The sequence below is a fragment of the Bemisia tabaci genome, chromosome 9, assembly GCF_918797505.1.
Source record: "Bemisia tabaci chromosome 9, PGI_BMITA_v3".
In the NCBI taxonomy this organism is placed as follows: domain Eukaryota; kingdom Metazoa; phylum Arthropoda; class Insecta; order Hemiptera; family Aleyrodidae; genus Bemisia; species Bemisia tabaci.
The window spans coordinates 34,059,384-34,077,748 of record NC_092801.1 but is presented as its reverse complement, the minus strand read 5'-3'; the positions used below and the strand labels follow the sequence as shown (position 1 = coordinate 34,077,748).

The 18,365-nt window shown below is 40.9% G+C and overlaps 1 protein-coding gene across 3 annotated transcripts in view; it reads left to right on the top strand.

Annotated features, from left to right (window-relative positions):
- Window positions 1-14,933, top strand: part of LOC109030397 (alkaline phosphatase) — a 324,326-nt gene extending 309,393 nt beyond the window's left edge. For all 3 annotated transcript variants that reach the window (XM_072304353.1, XM_072304352.1, XM_072304351.1), the window contains 6 exons: window positions 599-777; window positions 7,308-7,515; window positions 10,430-10,570; window positions 11,762-11,956; window positions 12,774-13,144; window positions 14,662-14,933. In XM_072304353.1, coding sequence (XP_072160454.1) covers window positions 599-777; window positions 7,308-7,515; window positions 10,430-10,570; window positions 11,762-11,956; window positions 12,774-13,144; window positions 14,662-14,841 — 1,274 coding nt within the window. In that variant the 3' untranslated portion in view covers window positions 14,842-14,933. The remainder of the gene's footprint in view (window positions 1-598; window positions 778-7,307; window positions 7,516-10,429; window positions 10,571-11,761; window positions 11,957-12,773; window positions 13,145-14,661) is intronic.
- The last annotated feature ends 3,432 nt before the right edge of the window (window positions 14,934-18,365 follow it).

Below are 18,365 nucleotides of genomic sequence, written 5' to 3'. Positions count from 1 at the left end.
ACAGTGAGTTTATGTTCATTCTGAACTCGTGGGGTGGGAAAATCTACGTCTCCATGCTGCACACGCCTTCACCGAAGGCAGGTAGACGGACGATTTCTATTGAAATTTTATCACCCTTGTGCACTTCTTTGTACCAGCCGTGCGACGCATACTTCTTTCTTCAGGTGAAGTTTTTATCAAAAAACTCCAGAACTCTAATGAATTATTGAAAGAGAATCGCCAAATTCACCCCCGCGAGGACGCGATTAAAATAAACTCAATAGTCCATCACCAGTTCAGCTCACCTGTTTTTCGAGACATGATTCGGTGTGCTTGGTTCAAATCGCACCTCATGTCCGATAACCCATTCTTCCGCAAGGTAAAGGAAAGGAAGTGTGTTTCCCCGATAAAGTAAGCAAGGAGAAATGTCCATGCGAAAAAATCGCATTTGTAGTCCGTGCTCGGTGCACCCTTCCTCTGTACTTTCACGGCTTCTACGACGAGTATCATCGTCCAAGCTGCTCCTCAGCATTGCAGTAGGCGGATTTTGTCATTGTTTCGCCTGCTTTCTGGCACTGATTATCTGCTAACTCATATGTCTATATCTCGTCTGTTACAGGGAAATCCACTGGGATTGTGACGAACACGCGGATAACGCACGCGACGCCGGCGGCGCTGTACGCCCACTCGGCGTCCCGCTACTGGGAGGACGACGCCAAAATCCCGCCGGCCTCCCGCAAGTCCTGCAAGGACATCGCCCGCCAACTTGTCGAGGACGAGCCTGGCAGGAACATAAACGTGAGTACGCTGGTAACAAAAATAATCACCCGCCGGGCTCATTATTGAAATGGAGATGTTGCATGTGTGAGGGATTTGCGATTCGACTATTAGAAAACTGCCCAAAGGAGTTAGTTAGTAGTAGCAGGAATTTACGATAGAATCGACATACTAAAACAATAATAGAACAATAACAAATAAATAGTTAAGTACAATAATAGAACTTAAAATGAGTTGGTTAAGTTTTTTTTCTCTCTCTCTCGTAGAAGACAAATGGATGGCAAGGAAGTCGGTGAGTGTTGTTTTACATGTAAATAAGTATTGCCCGTTACTTACTCGCGTACTCTACTTTTAAGCAATTTTAAGAACAATGCGTATCATTCTTGTTACAGGAACGCATTTACGAGAAAAAAACGGGGGGAGTAATACGTATTGTAATTTATTGACTCATTTTTCTGTGCTATGAAAAGATCTGAAAGTCCACCAAGACTAAAACAACAGTTCAGTTCAGCTTGCCGTCGAGGGAACACGGTTCCCATCTTCGGTCCTTTTTTTTTTAGGGTTAGAAGCGTGGTCTCGTGGTATTTCGCGTGATTTTGAGAGTTTTGAGAGTTTGTTAATCTTGGAATTGGTGTTGAATTGTGCTTTTTATTAGAAAAACTTTACTTTTTTACTTTACTTCATATAATTGTTCTTCGGAGTTCATGTATATTCTTACTTTTGCAAGAATTGTGTGAATGTGGTATGAGTGAGTAACCTAGCATTAGTAGTAGGCCTAGAAGTATTTTTGGAGTTTAATATTGTTACAATTGTATAATCTATATAAAGTTGTAATAGGGGAAAAATTTGAAGATGGGAGTAGGGGACTGGGGGAGAATAGAAATGTGGGTAGTAATCAAAGGGAAGTTCGGAATATGAAGGTTAGATCAGGGAGTGTGAACAGCGATGCGGGGATAGGATTTGACACTCCTAGGGTTGATCTACCGCAACGCTGCAAGAGTTTTGAAAGGTTGGGGGAAGAATTGAAAGGAAATACAAAAGTCAAGAAGCTAAAGTTAAAAATGGGCAGTGAGGTAATTAGGCAAGAGAGGGTTCTAGAAAAGGAAGGGAGGGTTGAGAAGGTATTGGGGGAAACCAGCAATAGACAAATGGGGGATCTGGATATGGAAATTGACAAGTTAGATAAGACACTGATTGGGTGTAAACTTGATGATGATGATATTTTTGATGAGGATATGTTGCTGATGGGGAGTACAGAGAGAATGGACCTAATGAATACAGTGGTGGGTAAGTGTGTGACATGTGATGGTAATATATTCATGCCGCGAAAGTTTGCCTTTATAAAAAGGGTGAAAGGAAATCGCAGCAATTACTTCTCGGAAAAGTGAGGACTTCTAGGGTGCGAGTGACCTGTAAAAAAAAAAGATCCGTGTATTCACCAGAGGAGGCCCTTTATATGATGGTGAGGCTCAAACTTTCAAAGCTGGATTATCAGATTTTGAGAAATGGAGCCGTTAGTAGGGGTTCAAACCTGTATCCCGCATACAACAAAGTGAGGTTGGCAAAGGAACATTGCATACCATTAGAGGAGAGTATGGTGATAACTCCAAAAACTGCGGAGGTTAAAGTTCAGAATCTACTCGATCACACAGTATCCAGAATTATTGAGACACAGAAGGACGTGATAAAGCAAAAAATTGGCCTCCGGCCAATTTATGCGCGGCGCTTCGCGCCGCGTACCGGCGCTACGCGCCGGCATTTGGGGGGCTTCGCCTCCCCATCCGCTTAGCGGATTGGTGCGGGGACCGCACGGGACTTTCTCGCTCGAGCCGGCGCTTCGCGCCGGCATAGACACTTTTACTGGAATATTTAGAAAAATACTGCCAATTTTACAAAATCATAAAGTTTGATTGGAATTTTGATCACAGGATAATAGTTATGAAATTTTTATTCAAACCATTGAACTTCATTGTAAATGTCTTCGCGATATGTGGTGAATTCATATATTCGGACTCGACTTGTTGATTTTATGAGGCATCTTCAATTAAATATGTAATTGATTAACTAAGTCTCCTGTCAAAGATGGCGATCCGTAAAAATCTTAGCTTTTCTACGATTCATTAGGATCCATTAGATTCATTGACATCATACTTCAGATACGATTTTATATTATAATCTCTCCTTAAGCACGGTCAAAAGCCATCAAATATCTACTTGAATGGGTAGAATGACTATTCGATGTTCAAATAGTCTTAAAACTAAACGGTTTTCGCTTAGCATCTCCCAAATTTTAAATTTGGCGGGCGAATCTACCTGCTGGAAGGTTCACGACACGCCCGCCAGGAGCGCCATCTCCTTACCGCGTATCCCCGTAACTCAAAGCGAAAACAACAGAGAGCGCCATCGACAAACGTCAACCAGAGACAAGTCAACAAACGTCACGTTATAACAATTATAACCTCCTTTATTAACAAGCATTAAATCAGTCATATTTGTGCCGAATTATTACATTATATTTGTGCTTAGTACCTCGTAAAAAGGAACCGCAAAAGATGGAATCTGCCGGGATTCCAAATTCATTAACAACAAACATATTAGTTTTTAATAAAGATCTAAGTGTCAGTTCTTGGCGTTAGCTTGATGATTCATAGTACCTTTGTAATGTGAGTATGTATCTAATTAGTTGTCTAATTGGACGTATTTCTACCAAACAGACCTATGTGGCGGTGAGAAATATGGGGTATGCTCCAGAAATCTGCATAAGAAGCAATGTAAAAGTGGGCGTGGTTCCTTTTGAAGAATTGGAAAAGCGGGATATTGCATTCTATCAAACAGACCTATGTGCCAACTGAACGCGGGAGTCATGAGCCGCGGGCATGGCAAGAGAGCCTTGTGGACAGGGCTCATGAGTTAAAGAACGTTCCCGCCTTCGTGAGGATACCCGTCGTCACCGCTGACGTCACTGGCGCTTTATTATTCTCATTAACTCTTACGCAAGAGAACTAACGAGCACACCCCATATTTCTCACTTCCACATAGGTCTGTTTGGTAGAACTACGTCCAATTTTGCTTTGTGATTACCTACGGAGTAATTTTGGAAATAGTATATGACGCATTATATAATGCATTTGAATTCCTAGGTTTCACCTGACTCAAAGCGTTTGCTGGTATTATCTAGAAGCGCTCCGACTCATTTATCAGAGAATTGAGCGTTTCCTATCGGCCCCTCTGCAATTATGAGATTAGTCCATGAATCCTTTAGGAACTTAAATTAATGACTCAGATGGTGCTTTTGAGCCAACTTTCAAAGAATTAAAGGCATTTTTTCAAAATCTACAGTCCATGAGCTCTCCGTGTGACCGAAGTGCTCTCCTCGCTATATGACGCGTAACCCTTCAATTTATAGTTTAGTCCAAAGACCTCGTAGGAACTTAAATTAATGAACCAGGTGGTGCTCTTATGCCAACTTTCGAAGAATTGAAGGCATTTTTTTTTATTTTTTTTCAAATTTACAGTCCTTGAAAATGAGCTGTTTCGCGGAGCAAAGTGCCCTACTTTTGGGCCTCGTATCTCTTGAATTTTGAGTTTAGTCCAAAGATCTTTTTGGAACTTAAATTAATGACCCAGGTGATGTGCTTGATGCCAATTGTTAAAGAATTAAAGACATTTTTCAAAATTTACAGTCTTTCAAAATGAGCTTTCCGTGTGATTTTGCTAAAAATGGACAATTGAGCGTAGCCCCCCCAAATTTTAGCGTACCTCAAAATCGTTGGACGTGCATAAGGAGACCATAGATATGGTGTCCTGTGCCAATTTTGAATGAAATCGAACAGATAGATTCTGAGATATCGCTGTAGACAGATTTGGGGGACGCCACACGGACGGACACACATTTTTTCAAGTATGGTTATTTTTACTCCTGGGACCTTAAAACGTCTAGAAATGATGAAATTTCAACTTTTTTTTTTTTTTTTTTTTGGAGGATGACAATACTTCCTCTCTACCCTATGGGAGCGAGAAAGTAAAAATGCATTTATTCGATCTGAACACTCACAAATTGGATTGTAAGTGGGGTTTTGATGGAAGTTCGAGCCAGTCTAATTATAAGCAATTATTTCTAGGAGAGGAACCATTTGATGATTCGAGTGTTTTTATTTCTTCTATGGTACCACTTCAACTTTCAGCTCAATCTTTGGATGGAAGTTCAGAGTTGATCATCTGGAGAAATCCTAGACCCTCCAGTGTCAGATTTTGTCGTCCAAACTGAGTTGTTCCAAACTTCGAACCCGTTGTAGACATCAAGTAGAGGTGACCCTACAATTTTCATTGACATTTTCGTCATTTTCCCAGACAATCTCAGGATTTCCCTGACATTTCCCGGTATTCCCTGACTGTGGCATCCCTGAACTGGAAGATCCCCGCCCCACCAACGGGGGAGGGGGGGTGGGGGTGTACCAGGATTAGCTGGAGATTTGTCACTACGGTAACGAACCGATGGGAATATTCCTGCCCCATTTCGAGAGTTTGAGATCGCTGCTGATCGAGATCGATATCGCCTCCGAGTTTGGCATCGTGCCACTGAAAAAAAATTATCTGCGTTTTTACCAAGGTCCGTTGGCACCTTTACCATATCACTTATTGTCCCCAATTATTGGTAATTTTACCAAGACAGGCTGGTAAGCTAACCTAAAAACCGGTATTTTTCCTGTTTTTTTTCAGGTGAGAATACCACTTTTATCGGTAATCAATTCCCGGTAACTTTGTCATTCTATCTCGGTAATTCTACCACAGTCGATAAAAAATATTGGCGTTTTTACCAAGGTCCAGTAAAATTACCAAGAAAGTTCAATAATTTTACCGAGATTCTCGGTAAAATTACCAGTTCCATGAATGGTAACTCTACCAAGAAAAACCTGGGATCAAATGGAACCCTGCATTCTTGGTAATTTTACCCTTTTCTCAGTAAATACACAGAGATTTTTTTTTCAGTGTGGCAACGTGGAGGTGCAAGGGATGCGACCGAGCAATTGATCGGAAACAATCGCTGAAATATACGCTTTCGGGGGCCGAGCGCGAGGCGGGAGGAATGCAGTCGACCCGCGCATACCACAACCCGCATCCTCCCTCCTTTTCCTGTCGCGTCCCTTACTTTCTTCCTTTTTAATTGAAACCCTCTTCAAACTTCCGACTTCAAAGAATGCGAAACTCTACTCGCTCCCGTGCAGTGTCGTCTAGCGTGAGACTCGATCCGTAACGAAATCCGGATCTTGAGACGCGCGGTCGATGCCGAACGGATCTCGCGGGGAGAATTTTCGGGGGTAATTTTTTGTTGAGTGAATGTACAGAAATGAGCATCTCGCGTGCTTTTTTAAATTTTTGACCACACTGGAATCCTGGTGATGCATAATATAGACTCTTGAAACCATTGACAAGAAAAAGGACTCTTGATTCAATCAGATTTAAGCTTTAATCAATAGGAAATCCGCTCTTAAGAGGCTTGGTTCTTGATTTAAGCTTTCATCTGATTGAATCGAGAGTATTTTTTCCGCCCCCATCTCTTCGTGATGCTTTGCCACGAAATTTTGCAGCTGAAAATCGATTGGAGTTTAAGATTTAGAGCTTTTACGGCCGGACAATCAGGCCGGTAGGGTAATTGTAATCGGTTAGTCAACTTAATGTCACTAAAAAATGTCACACATAAAAATGAAAAGACTGCATTACATCGGCACGAAGAAAATTTAAATCATCGCTTTGACTTCGAAGGGGCTAGGTCGTTTTCTCTCGTTAGGTCATATGTTAGATTTTTCTTATTCTTTATTTTAAATTTTTCGTTTTCGTATTCGTCACTCTGTTTATCCCTTTTGTCTACCTTTTAATCTAAATTTAGATAGGTTAGATTTTTCTTATTCTTAATTATAAATTTTTCGTTTGCGTTCTCGTTTTCGTCACTCTGTTCATCCCTTGTGTCATCATTTTAACCTAAATTTAGTTTCGCGTGCTAACTATGGCGGATGACCGCAACATGGAAATTCCGCGTCAGTCGTTTCTTATTAACTTACCCCCGATTAATGGTAGTTTGGAGGCAGGCATCGCCGTTGGCGTAGATTCCAGTTTACCCGACGACATCAAGCTACCCATTTTGGTAGACGCAAATTTGCCCAGAGCCGTGTCAATGGCGGGTGCCTGGGCCCGACAAAAATTCAGTGCGCAAAGGCCTAGCTGAGCTTGATTTACTAACATCGGGTGCCATGGCCTCCGTGCTCTTCGGGCTCTGCTGAAAGGTGAATGGGCCACCGGACGGTGACTGGATGCCGGTTAACGCCCCACCGGATCGCATTTCGTTTTGACACAAAATATGGCGTCTATCGATTCCTATCGAATTTTTTCAGGAACCGCGAGGCACCGCTCTCCAGCATCAATGCGATTCTTGAAGGACGTCATCGTACTGTCATCTCCTGAGCAGGCAACACCGCTGAATGGCAGTAATATCGACTTTTATTCGACCTTGACTCCTGATTTCGTGTTCATTGATTTAATTTCTGATTTCGCAGGTGGTGTTGGGCGGCGGACGGCGGCACTGGCTGCCCAAGGTGGCGACGGACCCTCAGTCGACCAAGGACGAGGGCCGCCGTTTGGACGGGCGGAATCTCATGGAGGACTGGCTCCGGGATCGCAAACGAAGGGGCATTCCCGCCGAGTACGTCTGGAACAAAACTCAGCTCGACAACGTCAGCCCTCTGCACACCGACCACTTACTAGGTGAGTTAATGCAAAGAAGAGAGTAGGTTACTGTATCACCTTAGCATTGATACCTCGATAACGTCAGCCCTCTGCACACCGGCCACTTACCAGGTGGGTTATTGCAAAGAAGAGAGTGCACTGAAAAAAAAAGTAGCTTGGATCAAGCATGATGATTCTAGAATTTGCCGCCAAGAAATTTTTTTTTTCTTGCTTTAGGCTGACTTTTTCTTGATACAAGAAAAATAATGCTTGGGTTAAAGTAGCTTAGATTAACCAGAAAAAATCTTGATTTAAGAAGAAATACTTCTTGGCGGCAAATTTAGGATTCTTTTTTTTCTTAGTGTGGTTTACTGGTTATTGCAAAAAAGAGAGTAGGTTTCTCTATCATCTTATCATTGATACGTTTGTACTGCGAATTAATTCTTGTGAAATTTTTCTTGTGATTAGTTCCTTTGGAATGCAGAACGTATATACGAGAATTCGTTGACAAGTAGTCTTCCATTCGTTCATCGAAAGTCTAACGGAGCAGAGTCGAATTCGAAGATACTTTCCGGGTCAAACAGACATAATTTACGCAAATAATGAGAATATGATCTTCAGCATGACGGCAACCTCATAATATATCGAGGTTTCCTTCTAACTACGATGAGAAATAATAAAGTCTTCACAAAACAAAAAAAAAAGATGTTATGAAAAAAACGGAGACGATATGTTTGCTTGAATTGTCTTCAAATATTAGTTTTCAAAATTCGAACTCCTTGAGTAGTTGTTCACATCAGCGAAAACTGCGAGTACTGGACTCGACTCCAGTACTCGCAGCTCTTTGAACGGCGTCAACCTGGGAATTTGCAGACACACCTCTTTTTTCCGTCTTGAAGATGATTGTTTCACTCTTCTTTTGAATATATCTTTGACGGACTATTGCGACAAATGCACAACACTGATGGCCAATTTAAAAAAATACGTATTATTCGAGGGTAAACCACACTTGTTTGGAGGAATATCGGCATTCCCCCCAAAAAATTGAATTTTAATAAATTCAGGGAAGTGAGAGTATTTATTTAAAAGCAATGTTCAAGTGGATTCAAATTTTGAATTTTCTTAATTCGTTTCATAAATTTACCTGATTTTATGATTGTAAAGAAACAATTGAAATTTCAGAAGGACCGGTTTTAAATAATGCGTTTCATACATAGGAGATTGAATGTGAATAGCTTTAAAACCCGATGCTTAAGTGTGTTCAATTTGTGGAAATTATAAATTTTTCACTTATTTTCCGTGCATTTAAAATCCTGGCCCCATCTGGAAAATATCAAATTCACAGGAAAATGTTTGAGGACAGTACGTGCGGTGAAATTGATTCCCATGAATTAGCACCCAGAAGTTTTCTCTTCTCCTCAAAGCGTGCCTCCAACAAAATGCCTTAAATTGGTCGGTTATACTACACACACGCACTGGAGTTAATTAAGTCGCATGCAAGCCCCTGCCTGTTACAGTCAGGTTCTCTCTCGCGTTCATGCAGTTGAGCCGGTGAGCCGGCTAGGCTTTATATTCAGAGGCGTGAGGTGATAGTGCCGCAATGAATGTAAATAATATATGGGGAAATATTGAGGAGGTTCTTCAGACTGAAAATGTGACGTTATAGGTACTTAATTAACAGCGTTCCGTTCCGCAAGGACTACCGTTTGTACTCTTACTGTCTATGTTATAGTTAATGATTTGTCAGCACTGAAGAGGCCCCAACCGGGTTTAATGCCACAATTAATTTAATTGTGTATGATGAATTTAAGAAGTAAGCCCCGTATGGAGGGCGAATTGCGTCTGCGATAAATTAAAAACAACTGCCAGAATGCTCGTAACAAAATTTTTAAGTACATTCTACAGGCAACTTAAACTGTAATTTTTACGCAAACAACTCCAAAAGGCTGCCCTCCTGGGAGGTCTTCGGATCATCCGCACTGAGAAAAAACTATGGCTTATAAACCTATTAGAGGTAAATATGGAACACCACTAATAGTAGTACCTCTACATATAATAATAGCACATATACCTTAGTTATGGTCTCTGTACCTTAATTAGGTACAGAGACCATAGTATGGTTCACAGACCGAGAATCATTAGTTTATTTACGACTATTATAGGTGTTTCATATTTACCTCTAATAGGTTTATAAACCATAGCTTTTTCTCAGTGCGTAAAGTCCTCGGTGACAGACAGTGACTACAAACTCGAAGAAGAAGAAGAAAAAATATTCTACACAATATAAAAAAAAGGACCCACCTTTGCACCAGTGGCGTGGCGTGAATTGCGATGTATCGATTGTTATGTAATTTAAACCTACGGTAAAGAATCGATTAGTAAGGTGTTCGCTGCAAACACCCTGTTTATCGATCCCATAGGTTTAAGTGGCATAACAATCGATAAATCGCGATTCACACTGAGAAAAAACTATGGTTTATAAACCTATTAGAGGTAAATATGGAACACCTATAATAGTCGTAAATAAACTAATGATTCTCGGTCTGTGAACCATACTAAGGTCTCTGTACCTAATTAAGGTACCCCGTACCATAACTAAGGTATATGTGCTATTATTATATGTAGAGGTACTACTATTAGTGGTGTTCCATATTTACCTCTAATAGGTTTATAAGCCATAGTTTTTTCTCAGTGCACGCCACGCCACTGGTTTGCACTATACGTTACCGGGAGGGAAATGATATATCAGCTCGCTGCTGTGACTTTTAACACAAAAGCATGTTAATGATCTTAGTTTCTGTGTACATTTGTTTCACCCTAAAAACAAAATCTTATAATATTAGTTTTAAGATTAGCTTTAAGTTTAAGTTAACACCTATGTAATTAATGCCCCGTAAGAGGCAGTAGTACATTTTATTTAAATAAAAAAAAAAAAAAAAAAAAATTGTTTCAGGCCTTTTCGCGTATTCTCACATGAACTTCGAGGCGGATCGTGACAAGGGCCCAGACGGCGATCCTTCTTTGACGGACATGACGCTCAAGGCAGTTTCGATTTTGTCACGAAACCCCAGGGGATTTTTCCTCTTCATTGAGAGTAAGTACAAAGAGGAGACTTCCATCCGCGTGAACTTTCTACTTTTCCTTTCGCGTCAAGTTCCAAAGATTTGGGATTATTCAAACTTGATTAACTTAAATCTTCCTGTATGTGAACCAGACGAAAGGTTGATGAGAAAAACCGATTGGGGGGTTTCAAAATCGGCTGCGATTGGCCAGGTTTCAAAATTGGAAGCAACCATTGACGTTGCGAAGAAAGTTGTGATCATTGACATGATGAGCATAGAGCTCAAAATGCATGCAGAATAAAGGAATGTCAACGACAGTTGCATTTTAAAGTATGTTATTTTTAACAAAAAACCGCATCAGGCAGAAAGGAGCCAAGCTACATCAGCTACTGTCATGTTAAATTGGGCAATTTAGTTTTGTCATGAAAACGGTTGCGCGGAATTAAGTGCTAATTTCAGTAAATTTTCTGCAAGGCACGCGGCAAATTCCTCAAATGTTTTTAAGAAATTCCCACGAACATTCTCCACTAGAAAATGGAATTGCGCCCGAATAAATTTGGCAGTAGGTGCTATGGCTTGGTTCCGTTCTGCTAAACGCGGCCCATCCTAGATGCAGCATACAATTCCGAGAGATCAATTAAATTTTCCGGGACCCGTTTGTGTCCCCAGGGACCTAGTACGAGTACGGCCAAAGTTAGTATGCATCATTTCGATATTTCAGAATTTCCACCGCCATTGTGTTTTTTTACGGAAAAATTGTTCAACGGCTGTCCGAAAATTTAATTGAATTTTCTTGGTGCTGCCGATAAAATTCATAGAGATTTTCAATCAAATTCAACAAACGATTTCCCTGTAAAAATATAAAATGGCGGCGGAAATGTTTAAACCCTGCATGGTGCTTGTGATATACTTTGGCCGAAAGGTGACGATATACTTTCATGATACAGACATGATTGGTGTAATACTTTGGCCGAAAGGTGACGATAAACTTTCATGATACCGACATGATTGGTACTTTGGCCGAAAGGTGACGATATACTTTCATGATACCGACATGATTGGTACTTTGGCCGAAAGGTGACGATATACTTTCATGATACCGACATGATTGGTACTTTGGCCGAAAGGTGACAATATACTTTCATGATACCGACATGATTGGTGTAATACTTTGGCCGGAAGGTGACGATATACTTTCACGATACCGACATGATTGGTTTCAGGCGGTCGGATAGACCACGCTCACCACTACAACAACGCGTACAGAGCCTTGGACGAGACGCTGCAACTGGAGACGGCGTTGCTGGCGGTCATGTCTCTGGTCAATCAGACGGAGACGCTGTTCGTAGTCACGTCGGACCACTCGCACGTCATGACACTTGGAGGCCTTTCCACATCCCGGGGCAACCCCATCCTCGGTGAGTAATTTTTTTCTATCCGGGAATAAATTTTCATTTGAGAATGGCTGGACAAAATACTAAAAATAAGCATAATCAGATACTTAAATAGAGACAAGAGACCCTCCATTGGCCTCTTACTGACAGGTAGAAGCTATAATTGAAAAAATATTCATGCGATAATATTTTGACTGAAAGCTTCATTTAATGTCGACAAAATTTGGCCCTTTTCAAGTTAAATCCGTGCGGATTGATGAGAATTGAGTATTTTTGAGTTACTGAGTTGGTGTGTTTCCGTTCTCACTGATTCAGTGGAGACGTTGCATTTGTGAGGAATTTGCAATTTGACTATTGGTTCTTATATTAAAGTTCGTGAGAAACACGATGGTGCCTCTAGTTTTCTCTGAAATTAACTCCCAAGCTTTAAGAAAGCTCTCAAGTTGAGGCCGAAAGGGAGGGGATATCCCACGCTATCCCGAGAGTCCACCTCTACATCAAGACAAACGCTCCATGCGAAGATAGGGAGCAAATACATTGACAGGGCTGCCACTTTATTTGGGGACTCTAAACTGAAAACACGGCAACCCTGCTAATTTATTTGCTTCCTATCTTCGCATGGAGCGTTTGTCTTGATGTAGGGGTGGACTCTCAGGGTAGCGATGGATATCCCCTCCATTTTGGCCACAACTTGAGAGCTTTTTTTGAGCTTGGGAGTTGATTTCAGAGAAAACCAGTGACACCATGGTGTTTCTCGCGAACTTTTACATAAGAATCAACGGTCAAATCGCAAATTTCTCACACATTCAACATCTCCATTACCTTTGTCTGTTGTCTGCAGGCGTGGACAGTAAGGTGTCGGACGTGGACGGTCTGCCGTACACGACGCTGCTCTACGGCAACGGGCCGGGGCACCAGTCGCCGCGGATCCTCCCGAGCAACGCCACCGTCGGCGACCCCAACATCGTCCAGAGCGCGGCCGTCCCGCGGCGCTGGGCCACCCACGGCGGCGAGGACGTCCCGCTCTTCGCCAAGGGCCCGCTCGCCGCCGCCCTCTTCTCCGGCACCCTCGACCAGAGCTACATCCCGCACGCCGTCGCCTTCGCCGCCTGCCTCGGACACCACCGCCGCCGATGCCAGGCCCCCGCCTCCCCGCCCGGCCACGCCCCCAACCAGACCGCCACCACCGTCTCCTACTCACAGCCTATACAGGTGAGTTTGCGTAGCTGAAAACCCCGGTTCCTCGAATGGCATCGGTCAGAGACAAGAGACCCTCCACTGGCTTCTTGGCGATAGGTGGAAACTTTTTTCTTTCGGAGATTCAACTCTTTTTACGGACAATTATAAGGGAGCAACAGTCATCACTCTTTTCCGGCTGAAGGCCTACCTATACGGTGGATGATGAGCTCCGGTTGACGTCATGAGCCAAACAAGTTTCCCAAACTTCAACTTGTTTTGGCTTGTTTGCAACGCAAAACTGCCAACACGATGTTAAACATCAACCATGTAGGTAAGTCAACAGTTGATTGTTGAAGTCCCAAAACTATAAGCTTCCACAATAGCGGAGATACGAGTGGAGGGTCTCCTATCTCTGGGCATCGGTAGATGGAATCCTTCTAAATTTTTGACGCTACACACTGAGAAAAAACTATGGCTTATAAACCTATTAGAGGTAAATATGGAACACCACTAATAGTAGTACCTCTACATATAATAATAGCACATATACCTTAGTTATGGTACCTGTACCTCAATTAGGTACAGAGACCTTAGTATGGTTCACAGACCGAGAATCATTAGTTTATTTACGACTATTATAGGTGTTCCATATTTACCTCTAATAGGTTTATAAACCATAGTTTTTTCTCAGTGCAGGACATTTGCACAAATGGTTCTGCTTTTGGGAAAATCGACATTCGCACAAAAAGCTAATGGACCACTAGACAAGGTACGAATTTCTGCATTGTGAAACATGTTTCGTAACTAAAATTTTACGTAGAATACGATGCGCAAAACAAAAATTACCGCAGTTAACTCCTTACGAAGATATTCAAGGATTCTTGATGCATGAATTCAAACCACCCGCTCGTGAAAACTCAATGATCTACGTGATTCACATCGCGCCCTAAACGTTATCAACCCCCTTACGTGACAGTCTCTGCGATATAAAAATCTCGCAACCTCAATCTTGACGCTTTGGCTTAGCTTTAGCAAATTGCTAATAGTTTGAACAACACATGGTGGGAAATGAACATCGCTTGATTGAGAAGCTTGCTGAAACCGCTGCAGTGCACGATTTGACTCACGTAGAGCTTTGAGTTTCTTGAGAGCGGGCAGTTCAAACTCCTCGTAACCAATGTGAAATATAACCGTAATAGCTTTGTTAGGAGTTGATTTCGGTAATTTTCGTTGCGCGGATCGTGTTCTGCGTGAAATTCTGGTCAAGATATATGTATTAGAATGCTTAAATTCGTACCTAGTTTATTGGTCCATTCAATGATAGTTCCGCATGCTTAATTAGTGCATAAGCGAATAATGCTCAATGAAACGTTAAAAATTCATGATAGATAAGTTGATACTTAAAAAAGTTCAATTTTTCTTACCGTGTTCACACAACATTTTGGTGCAATAAAAAACTATCGATGAAATGACCATGCCTTCACGTAGAATATTTTTACGATCGAATTAATGTTGTAACACTGACGTCGTGTCTCTTGTGTTTCTTCCAGGCGTGCGCACCTCCCGATCCAAGCAGTGCCTCAGAACCTGGCCACAGCAAGGCCGGAGCCGCGAAAGTGTTGGCCAGCAGCGAGCTGAGCGAAAACCACGCCTCCATCCACCAAACACTCATCAAAAACATAACCCTGTACTTATTAATACTAACCTATTTGCACAATGCCATCACGTAACGAAAGCCCAAGAACTTAGGATAAAATTGTACATGTTGTGAATTGTTTATAAGAATTACTTTAATAAAGATGTAAATGATTTTTTCAGTTAATACGCTGTTGTTTTAAATTCAACACATGAGGTATTCAAGCTGAGTTGAATGCTTTAGCTGCCTTCTAAGTGTTCAAGTTCGGATTTGCAACGTCTCGCGTAATCCTATTACTTGAGTTCACATTGTTCCTACTATGCGGTAGCACAGTTTATTCGTCTTAGATCCCTTGCTGTTCGATTAACAAGTGTGTGCGCACCCGTTGCGCAAATAACTAGGAATGGTCCCTACCTATCCATTCATACTTGATTACCTACGTGTGGCATTGTTCCCTCTTACGTGCAATCTTTTTACACGGGAAGCTATTTTATTTAGTCGTGCGATTGAAATATCCACATTTTTATCATCAGTGAACCGTTACAGTGTATTCAACCACGTGCTTTTAAGTATCACCTTACTTAATTGGGGTCTCTATAATCATCTTCTGGAAGTGCACCTATGCTCTTCGATTTTGCGTACCGATTTGTCAGATTCAAGTTCTCGTTTGGATTTGTTGGTTCTAATTTATTGTAATCATAGCCAAAGATACATGGACTATTAAGAGCTTAACAGAGTCATGATTGATGTTCTGGCCATTGTGATTGAAGCAACAGGAATGAACTAAGGATTCTAGGTCTCTCCTACGGCAAAATCGTGTAGTAGATGTTGATCAATTCAATCAAAGCAGGAACTCCTAAAGTTTAAATTAACTGACAAAGATTCTGGGTCTCTCCTATGGCAAAATTGTGTAGTAGATGTTATCAATTCAATCGAATCAGGAGCTTCTAAAGTTTAAATTAACTGACAAAGTGAAGGTGGAAACACGCACATGACTTAAAAAATTAGTGCTGTCCCATAGTCAGAATTGGGTTTTTCTTTCAGATCCTGATAACGGACTGGCAGAGAACCAACCATCCGTGTTCTCTGCGAAAGCTTTTGGTGAACTTCGATCGAGCGTAAATTAATAGAGATGAGACGAAATTTTAAGAACAGAGGAGGTCGTGGCGGCCGAACAGCCCCTCCCCCATCTCAACAGGCTGAGGAAGACTATGTCTATGGCAACCCAGTACCGGTGCCCCGCAGTCAGCCTCCATCTCGCCAGTCCTCTAGTAGAGCCCGTTTTCAGAAACAGAGGGCAGACAAGTTCCACCAGATTCGGAACAAAGAATTTGCTGAACGCACCTCAGAAGAGTTAAGGAATCGGTTGCTCCCTGGTGCCCGCGATGATACAGATGCCGCGAAACAAAGGGAAACGATTAACGCGCCCCGCGCAACGATAATTCCAACCACCACCATCCAACTAATCTTGCCCTCTCCGATTCCGACTCAAATTCCAGCTCAGAATGGTTTATTCCAAAAACCACTAATAATATCATGTCAATAAATAATGTACATAACCTATCTAATAACCAACAATCTAATGTACAAAATGATCAACCTTCAAAATTAACATTAGATATTAATGAATCTAACGATTTTTGCCCATCAAATGTATTTAGTTTCTCTGCTTTATTGTGTAATGTGAAAGGAATGCCTGCTGCCACTGACAAAATAATTGAATTAGCTAATCAAAAACAAACTGGTATCATTATGCTTACTGAACCAAATCTACAAACCTCAAAAAATAAAGGTCACTTCTTTAATAATAAATGTACAGCAGCAACAACTGTCACAAGACATTTGGTTGGCCAGACAACTAAATGGACTAGACATGACGATTTTCTTTCATTTCAATGGGACAATATTACTTTTATTAATTGCTATTTATCACCTAACGATAATGTATATGAATTTATTACCATACTTGATAAATTAGATCAACTCCTACATAATATAAAAGGCCCTGTAATTCTTGTGGGAGATTTTAATTGTAGATCCTCAGCCTGGGGTGACATCGTAGACTCAACAAGAGGAGACCGACTTTTAGAACTAATAACTTCCCATAATCTAATCATTAAAAATAACAGTAAAAAATTCATACCTACTTTTGTAGGCCACAACGGTAGTTCAGTTGTAGATTTGGTAATTTGCTCTCCAAGCCTCGCTTCACGCCTTAAAATTAACGTCCTTTCACAAGATTATCTTACAGATCATAAATGTATCATTATCAATTTCACCTCCGTCGATTGTACATCATCATACCCACGACCCACCCCTGGATGGTTCATTAAAAAAGAACTATACCCAGACTATTGTAAATTAACAAAAAGTAAAGTCAAGGAACTGATTGATATGAATGGAGAATTAACTGTGTATGACTGTGATAAAATAATGACAGAATCATGCGATACCCTATTTGTTAAAAAAGAAGATTCAACCTTTAAAAAACCACTTTACTGGTGGAACATTGAAATTTCTAAATTATGGAGAGAAACATCTAAACTACAACGCAAAATTACAAATACAAGATGTAACCTCAAAAAATATCCATATAGTAACCAATTAAAAGACAAACTTGAAAATAAACAATCAAAACTGAGAGACAGTAAAAAGACACTAAATAATATGATCAAAAAATCAAAACAAGAAAAATGGAAATCTCTCATACAAGATCTAGACCATGATCCATGGGGACGCGGATATCAAATAATGCGCAAAAAATTTAAATCCCCAACAGAACATAATCATTCAAGCTTATCTCCCTCCGAACTAAAAATGCAGGTTGAATCTCTTTTTCCTAAACATGACATACAACAATGGGAACCAACTCCTTTTAATCCAGATGAAATTCCACCAATAACTGGCGAAGAATTAAGCAATGCCCTATCTCGACTTCGCACCGGCAAAGCCCCTGGTCCTGATAATATACTACCAGCCATTGTCAAATTGTTTATCCAATCTAACTGGAAATATGTACTAAAAATGTTCAACAAAATGATCTCTTCTGGAACCTTCCCTGACATTTGGAAATCAGCTAGATTAGCATTACTCCCCAAAAAATCATCTGATTTGAACTTTCGCAAATTTAGACCGATATGTATGCTGAACTGCTTGAGTAAAATCTACGAACAAATTCTTGCTGCCAGAATTCTAGAAGGCCTTAATCTATCTCCAGATCAATTTGGCTTCACCAAAGGCAAATCAACCACCCAAGCATTGAAAAAATTGAAACGCATTTATGAATTAAATACACAGGCCCCCCTTCATCATAGAAACATACTTTGTATCATTGGCCTTGACATAAAAAATGCATTTAATTCTCTACGATGGAGTGACATCATTACTGCATTAGAAAGTAAGAATATTGCCCCATATATAATACAGTCAATGAAATCATATTTCTCTAACCGAAAAATAAAATATAACGATACATGCTTTGAAGTGACTAGCGGTGTGGGACAAGGCAGTGTTCTCTCTGCAATCCTATGGAACATTACTTTTGACTACATTGTTAGACTACGTACCATCCCCAGATCAGATAAAATTGTATATGCTGATGATCTTTTAATAATTTTG